Below are 18635 nucleotides of genomic sequence, written 5' to 3'. Positions count from 1 at the left end.
CCGAGTATGTTTAAGGAAAGGGAGATTTGTCTCATCTGCTACTGAGCCTTTGCTTCTCTGTGATCCATGCCCCCTGTTACCATTTGTCGTAACTTGAATTGCACTCACTTGGCTTCTGTTTTGCACCTAGAACTCTGAGTCTACTGTATTTGATGAAATGATATTGTTGCTTTTGCCACATGGATCTCTGTGAAGGGGTGATATGAGGAAGGTACTCTTCCCACTACTGCGCCTTAATATTATTCCCTACCATCAACACAAAACTTGTTTTATGTAAGGCTTTGTTGAAGGGTTGGGGATGCTAAAATTATATAATTGCTGACTACCTATTTTATTACCTATCTCTATCCTGAACCTTCCAGGTAAGCTGTCCATCCGGGATAATAGAAGAACAGGGTGAGCAAACAATGACTGTTTCTGTGCTTCTTTCCAAGTAGTGATAGTTGATAATATAGGAAAGACCATATAGAGATGTGTTACTCTGATTTCTTCCAATACCGACTTGACCAGAATCAGGGAAGAAGAAGCAGGTCAGTATTACCTATTATCAGTATTACCCACAAACTTCTTCAGAAGTACAAGCTGTCATTAACTATTCTTATGTGTAAGTATATTCTTTACTCTTTCTGACATCTTTCGCAGTACAGAGAGGTTATGGTCCTCTTATGGACTCAACTCTTAATTCCTGTTTATTTCATTTTCATGTAGTTTTTCCTTATAATACTGTCAGTACCTTAAAGTGGTATTCTATTGTCAGGGCTACTGGGAAAGGAATATGCAGAGTACAACTTTGAGACCTTCAACAATTCTTGGTCAAGTTCCTTCTGTGTTCTCAGCTTCATCCTCTTCTGATTAAAAGAATGCCAACCATTCCACAATTCTGCCCAATTTTCCTCCTTGATCTGTCTCTTTCCAGAAAGGCTTCCTCTCCAAAGTCTAGCTGTTTCATACTGTTTCTCCAGACTTTCTAACTTAAACTTCCTGATTATTTGTCTGATCAGTACAATTTGATACTGGTCAATATTACACCATTTCTTTATAGTAATTCTTCAGAAGTTTTTCCTGTGCATACCCCAGTTCCTGGATTCCTTGTCTTGAGGGTTGTGGCCCTTTCTTCCTCAGTGAGTCCTTTCTGTAGGTCTGCTGCTACAAATCTTCTTTCCCCTTTTTGGAAACTCTCTAGGATTTCATCCTTCTCCCAACAGGGCAATCCAAGGACACAATGACCCATTACTGAGTATTTCCTACCAAAGTCTTGGGTTTCTCAGTCTAGATTTACACTGTAGGTACACTTAAGCAGGACAGTTTCAGTATAGGCTGGTAATTTCCAAGATTTCTGTCAGTATGTTATACAAATAAACTTCCATATACTTCCTCCAGTTTTCCCGTGGGTAAGCATTAGACCAAAGAAATACATACACACAAACACAACTTCCATGTAATTACTGTCTGAATCCACATTAAGGAGAACATTTTTTTTTCTCTCAATTCAACGTAGTTTTCAGATTCCCCTGTCCATAATAGAGATACATTATTTGTCAAGAAGTTTCTATTCCCTACTGTCCAACAAGGCACAGAGGCCTAACAATGTTTAAAAAACAAGTCCCATTACAATTTCTAGCCAAATGATAGAATTATGTACCTGAGTAGCCATCTTTAGTAACACAAAGACCCAGTACAGTTTCCCAGAAAGTTTTATTATGAGAAATTTCAAATATATGGGAAAATTGAAAGTTTTACAATGAATTCCCATATGCCCCTCAGTGAGGTGTCACATCTCTCTCTCTCTCTCCCCTTCCTTCCCCATCCATTCATCCATCCATCTGTCCATCTGTTCATCTGTCTCTCTCTATCCAGTCTTCAATCTTATTTTTTTATGCACTTCAAAGTAAATTTAAGATACTAGTACTTTTCCCCCTAAATACTTCATTAGCTACAATTCAGTATTCACAGATAGTTTTCCTTTTGAGGAAATTTACACACAATGAAACCTTAAGTGTACATTCCCTAAGTTTTGGAAAATACATATACCTGTAATCTAAACTCTTAGCAAGACATAGACTATTACCATCATCCAGATAGTGCCTTCAATTCCTCTCCTCCAGAAAACATGGTTCTGTTTTCTTTTCCACCATAGATTAGTTTTATTTGTTCTAGAACTTCACATAAATGTAATCATACAGTGTACACCTTTTAAAAATCTTTTTTTGAAAAGTTTATTTATTTTGAGAAAGAGAGAGAGAGAGAACATAAGTGGGCAAGGGGCAGAGAGAGAGAGAGGGAGAATCCCAAGCAGGCTCCATGCTGTTAGCACAGAGCCTGGCATAGGGCTCAAACTCACGAACTGTGAGATCATGACCTGAGCCAAAATCAAGAGTCAGATGCTTAACCAATTGAGCCACCCAGTCATCCCCATCATATGCTTTTTTGCACTAATTCTTTCACTTAGCATGATACTTTTAAGACTCATCCATGTTGTGTGTATCAATAATTTGCTCTTTTATTCCTGAATAGTATTACATTCTGTAGATATACCATAGTTTATCCATTCTCCTATTGATAGATACCTGGACTATTTCCAGATTTTGGATTTTATGAATAAAGTAGCCATGAACAGTCTTGTACAAGTCTTTTTATCCACATATATTTTCACTTCTCTTGGGTAAATACCAAAAGGTAGAATTGCTGGGTCATAGTGTAGGGGTGTGTTTAGTTTCATAGAATCTGCTAGATCTTTTCCCAAAGTGATTATACCATTTTATACTCCCACTACAGTGCATGAGAGCTCTGGTTGCTCCACATCCTTGCCAGCATCTGTTTTCAGTCTTTTTAATTTTAGCCATTCTAGTGGGTGTGTAGTGCTATCTTTTCACTGTGATTTAATTTGCATTTCCCTGATGGCTAATCATGTGCAGTTTTTCATGTGCTTATTGGCCATTTGTACATTATCTTTTGCAAAGTATTTGTTCAAGTCTTTTGTCTTTTGCCCATTTTTAAACTAAGTTGTTTCTTCATCATTGAGTTTTAGGAGCTCTTTTTTTTTTTTAAGTTTATTTATTTATTTTGAGAGAGAGACAGAGGAGAGAGAGGGAGAGAACACGAGTAGGCGAAGGGCAGAGAGAAAGACAAAGAGAGAATCCCAAGCAGGCTCTGCCCAGAGCAGTGCCTGACTCAGTGCTCAAATTCACGAACCATGAGATCATAACCACCTGGATGCTTAACCACCTGAGCCACCCAGGCACCCCAGGAATTCTTTATATACTGGAATATCAGTCCTTTGTTGTGTATATGTTTTGCTGACTTTTCTCCCAGAGACTGTGGCTTGCCTATTCATTTTCTTAATGCTGTTGTTTGATGAGTACAAATTTAAAAAAATTGTTTTTTAATGTTTATTTTTGAGAGAGAGAGAGAGACAGAGTGTGAGTAGGGGAGAGGCAGACAAACACACACACACACACACACACACACACACACACACACACACACAGAATCCGAAGCAGGCTCCAGACTCTGAGCTCTCAGCACAGAGCCCGACACGGGGCTAGAACCCACAAACTGCGAGATCATGACCTGAGCCAAAGTCAGATGCTTAACCTACTGAGCCACCCCGGCACCCCTGATAAGTACAAATTTTTTAAAAAATGTTTATTTATTTTTGAGAGAAAGAGAGAGAGAGGGAAGGAGGGGCAGAGAGAGGGGGACAGAGGATCTGAAACAGGCTCTGCACTGACAGCAGCCCGATGCAGAGCTCGAACCCATGAACTGCAAGATCATGACCTGAGCAGAAGTCAGACACTTAACCAGCTGAGCCACCCAGGTGCCCCTGATGAGTACAAATTTTAATTTTAGTGCAACATAATTTCTTAATTTATGGTTATTGCTTTTTAATGTCCTGAATAAACATCCTTTACCTACCTTTGAGTCACTAAGATATTCTTTTATGTTTTCTGCTTAAAGCTTTATGATTTTAGCTTTTGTATTTAGGTCTATTATTTATCTCAAATCAGTCTTGGTGCATGTTTGAAGTAGAGGTTGAAGTTTATTTTCCCATATACATTTCTGGTTATTCTAGAGTTACTTGTTGAAAAGACTCTTTGCCCCATTGAATTGTTTTAGTACCTTTGAAATCAGATGAGTTTAGGGGCGCCTTGGTGGCTCAGTTGGTTAAGTGTCTAACTTCGGCTCAGGTCATGATCTCCTGGTTCATGAGTTTAAGCCCTGTGTCGGGCTCTGTGCTAACAGCTCAGAGCCTGGACCCTGCTTTGGATTCTGTGTCTCCCTCTCTCCCAGCCCCTGCCCCTCCCCTGATTGCAGGCTCTCTCTCTCTTTCTCTCTCAAAAATAAATGAACATTGAAAGAAAAAGAAATCAGATGACTTTATAATTTTGGATCCATTTCTGGGCTCTCTAATTTGTTCTATTGATCTATTTATCAATCCTTATGTCAGCCAGTACCACACTGTACTGATTTCCTTAGCTTTACAGTAAATTGAAGTCAGGTAGTGTGAGTCCCCTAACTTTGTTGTTTTTTTTTTATTTTTTCTTTAAATGTTTATTTATTTTAAGAGAGAGAGAGAGCATGAGCAGGGAAGTAGCAGAGGGAGAGGGAGAGAGAGAATCCCATGCAGGCTCCATGCTCATCATGGAGCCTGGTGCAGTGCTCAAACTCACGACCCTGTGATCATGACCTGAGCTGAAATCAAGAGTGGAATGCTTAACTAACTGAGCCACCCAGGTGCCTCTGATTTTGTTATTTTTTAAGTTACTTTGGATATTATGAAGCTTTTGCTTTTCTCCTGGCACAATTTTTATAATTTTTTTTTAATGTTTATTTATTTCTAAGAGACAGAGAGACAGAGCATGAACAGAGGAAGGGCAGAAAGGGAGGGGGACACAGAATCCAAAGGAGGCTCTAGGCTCTGAGCTATCAGCACTGAGCCTGATGTGGCCAGCCGTGAGATCATGACCTGAGCCACCCAGGTGCCCCACCTGGCACAATTTTTAAAGTGAAATTTTTTTCTTTACTTTGGACCAGATCCCTAGCATCCTTCCTTATTGACCTCTAAATAGAAGGGAGGCAAAAACGAGATCCAGGTAAATCTCCAGGGATAGGGTAGAGAGAGGTAAGTGGCTCACAAACCGGGCAAGATGTTCGTTGTCCCAATTACATACTTCTGGTTGGAGTGGGAATATGTGGCAATACCCCATTATTACCTACAGCTGCCTTGGCCTTTGCCACATGCAGAAGGTTTTGGTATCATCAGCTTTCTTCATCAAAAAAAATGAATAATTGCAGTTGCCATGGTCAAATGGGGATCATGCTATTTATTTTTCTTATTTCCTATAGTTGCAACAGTGAATTTAGTGTAAACACAAGGCACTCAATAAGTTTTTATTAGCTAAAATTTGGCTCTCTCTTAATCATGACATTAGAGTGTTAAAAAAAACAAACCATTAAAGTTCATCTAGTTCAATCCTCCATCTGATCATAAGGGTTTCCACTAAATATTAGCTTTCACATGACTAATATAGTGATAGGGCCCTCACAGACTTAAACCTCTACAGAAGGTCATTCCGTGAATTCCTTCCAAAATCCATTGAAAAGAAAACTGTCTGTTATTGTCTCCACAAGGGAATAAAGGAGACTGTGGTCCAAAAATAAGACTACTCATCCTCATTGCATAATTTATAGGACTCAGAGTCAGATTGTGAGGAAGAACAGTTTAGGAAGATGTAACTCCAGAAGTACAACTATTTCATCTGATTTTTGGTATCCCACTCTGCCCTCTCCACCAAAAAAAAAAAATTTATTTAAACTAGAGAAAATGTGCATACAGGGAGTATATTTGTATAGTATGGAGGAATCCTAAAGTGTCTCATTTATCTAGTGTCTATGAGTGGTTTGGGTTGAACTAATAATTTCTGATTGATTGATTTTGAGGTCAGCCTACCATCTAGAACATAATTTTCTCAAACTTGGACACTCAACCCTTCATATTTCTCTCTAGTCTACCCCTTGCCATTTCCCCATATAGACTCTTAGCAAAGAAGGAGTTAAAAGCACATCTTATAAAACTGTAAGTTTTGAGGGTACGTGGCTGGCTCAGTCAGTGGAGCATGTGACTCTTGATCTTGGGGTTGTGAGTTCGAGCCCCATGTTGGGTGTAGAGATTACTTAAAAATAAAATATTTAAAAAGAAATAAATGAAATAAAATTGAAAGTTTTGTAATATTTCAGTAAAATAAAAGGAACCATTTTATATTCTAGTTCCAGATGTTCAAACATCCTTTGTGTATGTGTGCCAAAGTCAGATCATGCTCTTTATTTCAAATATTTTATTTTATTTTTTTAAGTTTACTTACTTATTTTGAGAGAGACAGAGAGCACAAGCAGGGGATGGGCAGAGAGAGAGGGAGAAAGAAAGAGGGAGAGACCCAAGCAGGCTTCACACTGTCAGCACAGAGTCCCATGCAGGGCTGGAACTCAAGATCCATGAGCTCATGACCTGAGTGGAAACCAAGAGTCGGACACTTAACTAACTGAGCCACCCAGATGCCCCTATTTCAGATATTTTAAGTGAGTTTAATCTTGATGGCAGGCGTAAAATGCCTCTTATTCTTCATCACAATGATGCTGTATGCCAGGAGCTTCACTCCTGGTTAATTAGTCAGTGATATCCTAATGCTCTACTAAGTGTTCATATACCACCTGGATTTACTTCTTGCAAGATGACACTCCTAGTAGCTATGTGGGATATGGAAACAAGAACAAAAATGTATTCATGTCAGTAAAATAATCAGAGGAGGCTAAAAGATAAACAGAAATAGTATGTTATTAAAGATGGAAGGAGGGCCAAGAGTTGTGGCAGAACAGGCTTACTGGAAATTGTCTCTTGTTTTAATTATTATATTTTAGCTTATTAGGGCACTAGACATTAGTATAATTCTAACTTTCACCCACAAAGTGATTGGCTGGTTTCAAATTAACATAATGTAAGCTGTTTGGGAGTTAGAAACATGTTTCTGCAGGTTTGTCTAGTAAACCCATATTTTGGTTTTACATCTGGGGTAATATATTATTTTCATGGGCCACAACTTCACAAGCATATTTAAATTCCCAGCTCAGTCAAGCTACATACTGAATCTCTTACGAAACCAATTCTAAAAAGTGACTATTAATGACAATATATAAACATAAATATATTTGCAACAGTTTCTTAGCCTTTAACTGACAACTGTGCTTTCTAAATGTCATTCTCTATAGACTTTTAATGATCAAGTTTTCAACCTGTAGTTGTTCCATAGTTTTAAAATTATTTCATGTTTACAAATGTCATTTGCAATTTAAGGAAAGAGTTATAAATTACTATATTGGCAAGTAATTTTAAAAAACTGTGAAAAGTTTTGAACTAAACTACCTTTTCCCAAATATATTGTGAATCTTATTTGACAGGTTTGTCTTTTGATACCCCATTGACTAAGTTTTCCCTAAATCCTGCTCATTTGCAATTGAAGCACAAGTAAGTTTTAATTAAAAAAAATTTTTTTAGTGTTTATTTATTTTTGAGACAGAGAGAGACAGAGCGTGAACAGGGAGGGGCAGAGAGAGAGGGAGACACAGAATTTGAAGCAAGCTCCAGGCTCTGAGCTGTCAGCACAGAGCCCAACGCAGGGCTTGAACTCACAGACTGTGAAATCATGACCTGAGCTGAAGTCGGATGCTTAACTGAGCCAATCATTATAACAGAACGATAGGTTGGAAAGCTCTTCAGTGTAGGAACTCTAACTCATGGGCTTTTGTATTCCTTTAAATACTTAATTTCCTTAAAGTAGATAGTTTTAATACCTTTGTCCATTTTATTATTATATGATGGATAAAAAATTTAGCAAAATCCATATTTATTTAGGGTAGCTGAGCTTTTCTATTTTCTCTGTATAGCACCCTAATTTAGTTTTAAATTATTACATCATTTCCATTGCAACTAGATTGGCACCAGTGAAGCTCTTGGACTTACTCAAAAATCAGCTATTTTTTAAGGCATATATATATACGTGTATATATATATATCTATATATATGTATATATATATGTATAATTTTTTTAAAAAGTTGGCTATTTTTATTTGAGAAAATTTTCGTTGTGGCTTGGTGCTTATACCTATGAATTGTTGTGGTGGGCTCTGTTTAAATGTGATGTCTTCCTCTGTAGGAGTGGCCAGTCGGACCCTAAATTTTCACTCCAACTATATAGATTTGGCCAACAATGTATTCCAATAGGAAATAATTCTTTTGTTTATTTATTTTAAATGTGTATTTATTTATTTTGAGAGAGTGCACATGTCAGTGCAAGCTGGGGAGGGATAAAGAGAGAGAGAGAGAGAGAGAGAGAGAGAGAGAATCCCAAGCAGGCTCCACACTCTCAGTCCTCTAGGGTCTTGAACTCACAAACCATGAGATCATGACCTGAGCCAAAATCAAGAGTTGGTTGCTTAGCTGACTGAGCCACCCAGGTGCCCCAATACTTTTATTTTAAATAAATGTCTTCCTTTCCTTAAGTACTTTTATTCAAACTAAGGAACTTTGGCCTACTAAACATTCTTCCCTTGTAAAGTAATATAAAAAAAAATCTTAAGAATCCTACTTAGAGAAATGTCATGAAAAAAGAAAGAGCAAAGTATCAGGAGCATAAGGGTGTAGAAGAACGAAATATGAATTTGTAAATCCTTATGTCCGATAACATTGTTAAAAGAACTTTGAACAAGTTGAAGAAAGAATGGTGGTAAACAGTTAAGTCAACTGCAGCAGAAAAGTTCATTATAGGAGTACTAGTAATGTAGCATTCCTTATCAACAATTTACATTCTCCATTCCTCTTTCCTCATTTCTATTAACTTGGATACTTAATACAAACATGATTAGTGAGACTGGAGAAAAGGGAAGCCTCCTGTTAGATTCAACATTGGAAATGTGAAAGAGGGTGGAGAGGGATGGGATCATAGAGCTAAGTGATATTAAAATAAATCTTATGTTGTTAGCTTTAAAAAAAAAAACCAGCAAGTATGCTTGTAGTCACAAATAAAATATACTTAAGGTTGGGGTTTGGGTAATCATTAACCATCTGTAAGATCCTAGAAGTTAGGGACACAATGCTATTTGTTTTTGTATTTTTTACAAGCAGGACTATGTCTAGCATGTAATAGATGCCCAGTAAATGTTGAGTGAATCATTATGTGGCTCAATACCTCAATATAGTCATAGTGGCAGAACTCAGTTTTAGAGACATTATTTTGGTTCCAGGTAGAGCTACTACTTAGGCAGGGCCGGCAATCTTCATGTACTGGCGACTTGGGCCAGAATTCAGTACCAGTCCTGTCCATGGACAGATGGATTTTTTTTCTGTATGCATTTGTGCCCCACCTCATTGCACAAAGGATTTGGATGATTAGGAATGTGGAGTGAGTCTACTAATAAAGCTTTATAGTAGTACAAGAATTACAAATATATTAAGCATATTCATCCGATGCCAATTTAGGGGCAGATTTCTCAAGTTATATTTCCTTAGGTTTTGCCCAGAGTGCATGGTCCCCAATCCTTTTCATTGTCAATATTTGCCATTAGTTGTCATTAATTCATTTATTAGTATCATTAATGGGACATGTCATCTGATCTTTCGAAATCTTACTCAGTCTGGGCCCCAAGCGTTCCTTTAAGTCTCAGGATTAAACGACTTTGGCTGAAGTCGGTGCCCAAAGCCACACCCATTAAGAGGCCTTAAGAAACCTGGGCGGCGACTGAGCAGTAGACAACCACGCGGCGCATCGGAATCCCAGGGCTGGCACTCCAGTCTAGCCTATGGGAGGATTATTGCCCTCCCCAGCGAGACAGGTCGCCGGCCGGGACCAGCTCCCTTTCTGGCGGGGATTCGGGGCCCTTTTCCCGCCCCGCCCCGGGCTCATTTGCATAGGGACGCGCGCGGCGCCGGCGAGCGGGTGGGCGGGCGCGGCCGGGGAGGCGGCGCGCGCGCGCCCTGACAGCTCGGCCCTGCTCGCTCACTCGCTCGTCCCCGGCTTCCGAGCACAGCATGGCGGTCAAGGTGACTCCCGACTCTCTGCTGCTGCCTTTATTGCCTAAGAGACATCCCGGGGACCTTGCCCCCAGCCCCTCACCTCTTACCATTTCCTTCGTTGCCTGGTTCTTAGATAGCGTATCCTGGGGCTCCAGCTTGCGGGTGGGAGAGCTGTGTGGGGGCTTGGACCGGAGGGAGAGGATGCCCGGCTGGGGGAGGGGAAGTAGGAGGGATTATGAGTTGGAGGGGCTTGTGAGGACCAGGTCGGTGAAGGAAGAATAGTGCCCTGCCTTAGGTGCGTGAAATTGTGAGCCCGGAGTTGGAGGCCATCAGAAAGGGAGTGGGAGGAAGTGGCATGTAAAGCCGGGGATAACCTAAGGCATCTGTGTATTGCAGTGGGGGAGGGGGTGAGGAATTGGAGTTATTTGGGGCTTCGGTGGGGCTGGGGGCAGTGGTTGGCATTTGTGCTGCTGGTGGCAAGATGCCGAAAGTATTTGGAAATGTAGCAGCTTTCGTATTTTAGGTTGGGTGGCGAAAGACAGGGGCGCAGAGATAATTATATTCTGGATTGCTTTCCATGGGGGAGAAAAGCTGCTAGGCCAGGCGATTGATTTGGGTGTTTTAACTTTTCTGTTGCCCTGTTCTTCCTGGCCTTTTGATTTGGAGGTGGGTGGTTGCTATTGTGTTGCTAGTGGATGTGGAATAAAATAAGAGATTGATCCTCACTGCCTTCCATTTCCAGTCCAGAGGAAATCTGGTAGATTTGCTGTATATTAAGCTCTTCACACCTGTACTTCCACTCTGTAGCCATAGATCTCCAATTTGACAGGTGTTATCAGTGTTAATACTTTTGGTTTGTTTTAAACGAAATGCCCCTATAAAAGATAAGAGCATTGATTTGTTAGCATTTGTGAACTCTAATCTGAAGAGATGATATGGTCTCTAGTAAAGCATTAACTGGCTTTTTCTTTTTTCTTTTTTTCCTTACAGGTGCAAACAACCAAGCGAGGTGATCCTCATGAGTTAAGAAACATATTCCTCCAGGTAAATTGGCTTGTGTGGCACCTTTTTTTATTGAGGAAAAAAAAGTGTAAGCTTAATGGTTCTCAGGCCTTAACTTTCAGGAATGTTCTGTTTTCATTTATTCTGTTTTTTCCCCCGTTTATTCTTAAAAACATGGGTAGACAATGTAGTTTGTAATTCTCTTATTTTGTTAAGGTGTGAATACACATTTTCCTTTTTATTAAGGTTTGATAAAATATTTTCCTCAAAATTTTGTTTTTTAACATGACTTAAAGTATGTGAAAGGAGACTAAAAACAATTTCCAGCTTCCCTTAAGCACTATGATCAAAATATAACTTCAAAACATATCGACACTCTTGTGTAATTACTATGTATGGTGATTAATATTCTTTCTTTCTTGAAAGTTGCAAGTTTATAGTTTTCCTGTTTATAACCATTTATGTAATTTGTTAGCGAGATAAGAATATTGATAATGTGTGTGTCTTTTCTCCCTCTGCTTATTTATATTCATAGATAGCATTTTGGGGTTTTATTATAAAATATTACTGTCTGCAATTCTTGCAAAGATCTACCTTCTAAGTTTTTAAGATCAGTGACTTGGCTGTAGACGTAGAACAAGTTGGCTTAGTTTTTTGTTTTGCTTTCTTTTCTTACATTTCAGAAGTTCCTCATGCAGGAAGTTGTACTTAAATAGATGAAAAGGGAGACAAGCTAAGGTGTTCGATTAAGTATTGTGTTTTTCTGTGAAATCTTCTTTTGAAAACTTTCTGTTCTGAACCTGGGTTCTTATATAGAAACTTTGACCTTGGGCAGGTCCCTGCTGGGTATTTGTTTCCTCTGTAAAATGAGAGGTGATCTCCAAGGTTCCTTCCAACTCCAAAAGTGTATGATTCTATATTAGGAACAGATTCTAACATATGCTCATCAGCCTGGACTAGATGACATTTTTATCTGAGACATGGATTGCTTAAGCTATTGTTGGGGAGGAGGCTGCATAGATGACCATACCATGTGTAACTCATGAAAAAAAATTAGCTAAAATTGGAATCTTAGATTTTATAAAATCTGATAAAGGGAAGGATCATTTCCAGAACATAAGTAATTATAATAGAAATAGTCTGTTTCTGGCTTGAAACCTTTATTCCTCACAAGTGTTCTTAAAAATAGTGTAAAATATGTCAGTATTAACCACACCATGATTATACTTAGTTGTTTTGTGAGATGTTCATGTGATACAGTTAATTTTATTTTCTATATTAAGTAGGCATGGAAGAAATCAGTTGAAATGGTTCATGATGTAGTGCAAAGAGCACTGACCTAGGTGTCAGGAACACTGGGTTCAGTTCCCGCTCCTGCCTCATTTTGATTGTTGGATCTGTAGCTATCTGTCTGGCCTTTCTGGGCTTCACCTTCTCATGTGGAACTCAGTGGGATGTTGGGAAATGAGAATTGAGGTCCTTTCAGCTTTAAAAATCCTATGGAAAAAAAATCTGTGCTTCTGCATGGGTTTGGTTTTTTGGGAGAGGGAGGATAAGAATACAAGGAAAGAACTGGGAGTATCTATGCTTAGCTTTTTGACAATTTAAAAATCTTATCATTTTTTAAAAATATTTCATTTTTGGGGCGCCTGGGTGGCGCAGTCGGTTAAGCGTCCGACTTCAGCCAGGTCACGATCTTGCGGTCCGTGAGTTCAAGCCCCACGTCGGGCTCTGGGCTGATGGCTCAGAGCCTGGAGCCTGTTTCCGATTCTGTGTCTCCCTCTCTCTCTGCCCCTCGCCCGTTCATGCTCTGTCTCTCTCTGTCCCAAAAATAAATAAACGTTGAAAAAAAAATTAAAAAAAATATTTTATTTTTAAGTAATGTTTACACTCGACCTACAACCCCAAAATCAGGAGTTTCATGCTCTACCGACCGGGCAAGCCAGGTGCCCCCTATCATTATCTTTTTGCACATTATTTTGATGATGCCCTTGTTTTATTTTTATATTGAAAAATTGTGGAATTAATAACAGTGCATTTAGTACTAGTTATAAAGCACTGACCCAAGAATTAATTGATAGATAAGACATCACAGATACTTACCTTCACCAGCTAGAAAGGTAGAATATAGTTAGTTGAATCTATTTGAGGACAGTTACTAAGTAACATATTAGATTTTTTTATTCCTGTTTTGTGTACTTCAAACTGTAGCTACTTGAAGCTATAGGACACTGTTTAGGAGCAGTTTTATTTTAGAAGCATACGGTTTATTAATATTTTAGAGAAAATAGGCAAAAAATATATACTAACTACAGTATTTCGTTAGCATTTAACATATCAGCCCAAGAAATATTTACTAAGGACTATTTGCTGTGTGCCATGTGTGCACTTGTATTTAGTTTAGCAGTAGGCATCAGTTGAATAATCGAAGGAGAGGACTAAGCCAAGATTTGGATGGTAATTGACATGTGACTAGCTCCTTTCTCAACCCATTCCACCTCTGACAGATTGCAGTTGAGGGAGTCAAGAATAATGAAGTCAGATACATAGCCTCTGGTAGAGCAATTGGCTTGCCTGGATAAAAGTGGCTGTAATAATAATGACAGTGGCTAACACTTATTGATCATTCACCGGTGTCCTGGGCATTGGCCTAGTGCTTTAAGGGTATTACATTAATTTTCATAACAACCTTAGGAGGTAGGGTTAGAGTCCCCGTTAAATAGATGAAGTTAAATGACTTGGTTAATGTCATTTAGTTCTTAAGTGGTGGAGGCTGGAGTCCAATCAAACTGCAGAACCTGTATTCTTAACCCTTACACTAAATCACTTGTGGGGGGGTCTCTAAATGGGGGGTGGGTAATTTTTTGAAAGCTAGAAGTACATGAGGTGCTAATGGCAGCTGTGTTTGTTAAGTTAAAGGAAAAAACAATCTGGTTACTTAGGTGATGAAAAAAAAAGTGCCTTTGCACCGTAACTACCTAGAACATTTGGCCAATGAGTTTGGATTTGAAACAGTAGGGATGCACTATGGGTTTCTGAGTGGGCAAATTGAAGTGGTAAATTCTGACATCTCTTTGTGTATGTTGGATAAAGTTTGGAGAGGTTGGAAGTAGGTAGGGCGATCAGCTAAGAGGCTATTGAAATAATACATGTGGGAGATAATGACCTGGAGTGTCTGATGGCTGGGGAAATGGGAAGGAATAAGAATACCAGGGACTTTGTAAGGGATGAATCTATTGAATTTGGTATTAAATACAGAAGTAAAGGAAGAAGTAATGAATCTGGATGGATGTTAATTGATAAGGCATCTATTTTGGGAATTATTGGTGGGGGAGAGAAGTTTAAGTTTCATTGTTAAATAAGTATGTCCTAATATGTTAAATCTGACAGGAGTGGAGAGATACAAATTTGTATAGGTGGTAGATAAATCCTTGTGGTTAGGAGTTTAAATATAAAAGAAACAGGACCAGGAATAAGGGACTGATTTATAAGTGATATCCATAATTAAAGTGGAAAGAAGGAGGAGGAGAACGAGGGAGAATTGTCCTATGGGAGTTTAAAGTAGTTTCAAAAAAAAGGATATGGTCAAAGATTAAAATTACTCTGTTATTAGTATCATTTGATTTTGGTAGGATTTGGGGGTTACTTGAGTTCTGGATCAGTGAGATATTTAAAGACTACAGAGAGATTTAATTTTGAATTTTGGAATACAACTGAAAGCTGTTTTTTGTAAATTTAGATCTGTGGCATTAACTGTCTAAATTCACAAATACTCATTTGTTTTTGTAAACAGGAAAATACTTCTCTTTGAAAATGCTGATATATATATGTTTAAAAGTATGTGAAAAGGGCTTTAGAAAAGTGAAGCATTATTATTTTGAGTATAGGGACATAGGTTTATTTTTTCTGTGTTCATTGCTTCTCAAATTTTGATGACCTATATTTTCTATTAGTTAAAAAAAGGAGCAATAATATTCACTAGGATTCTGCTGTTTCCAGCTTCCTACAAGTTCATAAAGTTGGAGCACAACAAATGGATTCTTATGTGTTAGACTGTGCTGTAATTTACAACCAGTTGTCAAGCTAAGATTTTACTATTACTACCCTTACAACTGTCATTTCTTGATTTCTCTCTTCTTTTACCTCTCACCCACACACTATAGTTGACCCGATTTTGCTACATCAGAAATATACAGTAGCAAAAGGAGACAAGAGAAGCAATGAAGAGGGAGTTAAGGTGAGGATAACAGGACTGTCACAGGCTGATTGTTATAAACGTGAGGAACTTCAAAACGAGAAGTTAGTCTATGCTATGTGGCAAAGTAGGTTTATCAAAAACTGTTATAAGTGAATGATTTGTCAAGATCTCTTTTTTTTTTTTTTTTGGGTTGGTAGACTTTTTGTTGTTTGCTTATCAATGTATTGTATGGTAAAAGCAACACATGTTAAGACTGTATCATTATATATGTTAGACCAAGAATATACTGCAGTGTAGAACTCAAGTATTATTTTGAACCTGTTCTTTTTCTCATTATCACCCAGTGTGACAATGATTATCATATCCCATGTAAAAATTATGAAAATGCGTTTTCTGTGTTATTTTATTTTTTAAAGTTTATTTATTTTGAGAGAGAGAGAAACAGTGGGGGAAGGACAGAGAGGAGGGGAACAGAGGATCTGATGAGGGTTCTGTGCTAACAGCAGAGGTAGGGCTTGAACCCACAAACCATGAGATCATGACCTGAGCCTAAGTTGGATGCTTAACTGACTGAGCCACCCAGGCACCCTGTGTTGTTTATTTTATAGAATAAATAGAAGAAGGTGCTGCTAACGTAAAGCAAAGAGTGATTCTTCCTTAGTGTTTTTATGATAATGTATTCATTTTTAATTGAAAGAAATATCCTTTTTTATTAAAATAATTTTTAATGTTTATTTATTTTGAGAGACAGAGACAGAGCATGAATAGGGGAGGGGAGAGAGAGAGGGAGACACAAAATATGAAGCAGTCTCCAGGCTCTGAGCTGTCAGCACAGAGCCTGACATGGGACTCGAACCCAGGAACCACGAGATCATGACCTGAGCCGAAAGTCAAATGCTTAACCGACTGAGCCACCCAGGCACCCCAAAAGAAATATTCTTTTACTCAATAAATATTTGTTTACATATTACATATGTATGTATTTTTGGCAATAACCTGGGGCTCAGAAGGGAATTAATTAAGCGGGAGACCCTTCTACCTTGTTGGAATATGCATTAGGGCTATCTTTTCCTTTTTTTTCTTTTTAAGTTTATTTTGCGGAGGGAGAGAGTGTGTGTGTTCATAGGGAAGGGGCAGAGAGAGAGAGAGAATCCCAAGTGGGATTTGAACTCATGAGTGGGGCTTGAATTCATGAACTGAGATCATGACCTGAGCTGAAGTTGGACACTTAACTGAGCCACCCAGATGCCTGCCTGCCTTTCTTTCTTTCTTTCTTTCTTTCTTTCTTTCTTTCTTTCTTTCTTTCTTTCTTTCTCTCTCTCTCTCTCTCTCTCTCTCTCTTTCTTTCTTTCTTTCTTTCTTTCTTTCTTTCTTTCTTTCTTTCTTAAGTTTATTTATTTATTTTGAGAGAGAAAGAGGGGAGGGGCAGAGAGAGGAGAGAGAATCCCCACCAGACTTCACACTGTCACTGAGGAGCCCAATGCGGGGCTTGAACTCAGGAACTAGGAGATCACGACCTGAGCGAAAATCAAGGGTCATACACTTAACTGACTGAGTTACCCATGTGCCCCAGGGCTATGTTTTCAAAAGGATGGAATGTGTATCACAAATGATAACATCGACTGAGGCCCAGTGTGGAGAAAAAAGGTGCTTTCATGGGGTATTTGTGGAAACAAAGACTCTTTGGAAAGCAATCTGGCAATAGTGTAAAACAAAGATACCGTTTGAATAAACAATCCTACTTTGGGGATATTTAACCCAGAAAAATAAAAATACTCATAAAAATATATATGTACAAGGTTGTTAGTTGTAACACTCAATTGTTCCTTGAGGGAAGAAAAAGTAGGAAAAAGAAAAGAGAAACAAATGTTATCAGAGAGGAGTGATAGAAAAACTATGGAAAAACCATTCCATGGAAAATTATGCAAAACTAAAAAGAATGAGGCCTATTTCAGCTGATTTAGAGATTTCCAATGTACTATTAAGTGGGATAAGATGTAAAGAAGTGTCTATAGCATGACTCTAGTTTTCTATAAGCCGCTTCATATATGTTGTATGTATATTTACACATATACATTTATAGAAGAATTAGAGGAAAGTAAAAATAAAGCCTTAATGTGTATGTATTAGATTTTGATCAAGTGAATAATTTAAAAAGTAAGAATAGGGCGCCTGGGTGGCTCAGTCGGTTGAGCATCTAACTTCGGCTCAGGTCATGATCTCACAGCTCGTGGGTTTGAGGCCTGCATAGGACTCTGTGCTGACAGCTCAGAGCCTGGAGCCTGCTTCAGATTCTGTGTCTCCCTCTCTCTCTCTCTCTTTCTGCCCCTCCCCCACTGGTGTGCTCTCTCTTGTGCGTGCTCTCTCTCTCTCAAAAATAAACATTAAAAAAATTTTTAAAAAGTAAGAATTTAGAAATTTCAGAATCTGAAATTAAAAGAGGACTTCCCAGAATAAATTGGGTTGAATAAAGCCAATGAGAGTCTATGAGACACACAGAAGGGGATCTAAAGTTTTCTTATCTAAACTGTTAAGTGTTTTCACCAGTTTTTTAGAATTTAGGAATTGAAGATGGTAGCCTTTATCTTTGGTATATTAGTATTTGCAATAAACTGTATAAAGTTTTCATTAAAAAAAAAAAAGTGACAGGGCACCTGGCTGGCTCAGTTGGTTAAGCATTTACTTTGGCTCAGGTGATGATCTCATGGTTGGTGACTTCAAGCCCCACGTCAGGCTGTGTGCTGACAGCTCAGAGCCTGGAGCCTGCTTCAGATTCTATGTCTCCCTCTCTCTCTGCCCCTCCCCTGCTCTGTCTCTGAGACAGAGACACTCTGTCTCTCTGTCTCAAAAATAAATAAACATAAAAAAAAAAATGTTAGGCATTAAGGGCATACTAGCACCATAATGAGACTTTATCCTTGAGTCTGATACAAGGATTGAAAAGTAATTGAAAAGATGAGAAAATTAGTGTTATTAAATGTCATGTTATGTTCTACTACCAATCATATTTTTAATTGCCTACCATGTGCCAGGCATTGTGCTAGGTTCTACCTTTATAGAGTTGAGATAGAGGAGTTCAGTGAAAGTTAACTCATTCTGGGTGGGGCTGAGACGGCAAAGCCCACACATTTAAAAAAACAAAACAAACTTCAGAAGGTGACAAGTCTAATAAGAAAACAAACAGAATGATGGAAAAGGCCATCACTTTTCAAGAAAGTGGTCAGTAAAGACCCCTGAGAAGGTGGGACTAGAGATGAGACTATAAAGTGGGTAGAGAATTCCAGAGGGCTCACATGTGTAAAGGCCTAGATGTGGATAAGGGCTTGGTATGTTTGACAAACAGAAAGGAGGCCAGTGTGTCCGAAGCATCA

The 18635-nt window shown here is 38.6% G+C and overlaps 1 protein-coding gene across 3 annotated transcripts in view; it reads left to right on the top strand.

Moving 5' to 3' along the window:
- The window catches only part of SLC25A12 (solute carrier family 25 member 12), a 206765-nt gene that overhangs the window by 92275 nt on the left and 95855 nt on the right, over positions 1-18635 (top strand). For 2 of the 3 annotated variants that reach the window (XM_053215279.1, XM_053215281.1), the window contains one exon: positions 11055-11108. In XM_053215279.1, coding sequence (XP_053071254.1) covers positions 11055-11108 — 54 coding nt within the window. Of the gene's footprint in view, positions 1-9987; positions 10092-11054; positions 11109-18635 lie in introns of those variants that run through there. The other variant, XM_053215280.1, reaches the window with a different exon arrangement.

The sequence above is a fragment of the Acinonyx jubatus genome, chromosome C1 (genome assembly GCF_027475565.1).
Source record: "Acinonyx jubatus isolate Ajub_Pintada_27869175 chromosome C1, VMU_Ajub_asm_v1.0, whole genome shotgun sequence".
NCBI lineage: Eukaryota > Metazoa > Chordata > Mammalia > Carnivora > Felidae > Acinonyx > Acinonyx jubatus.
The sequence above is the reverse complement of the archived record's forward strand: the minus strand, read 5'-3'. Positions and strand labels throughout refer to the sequence as shown.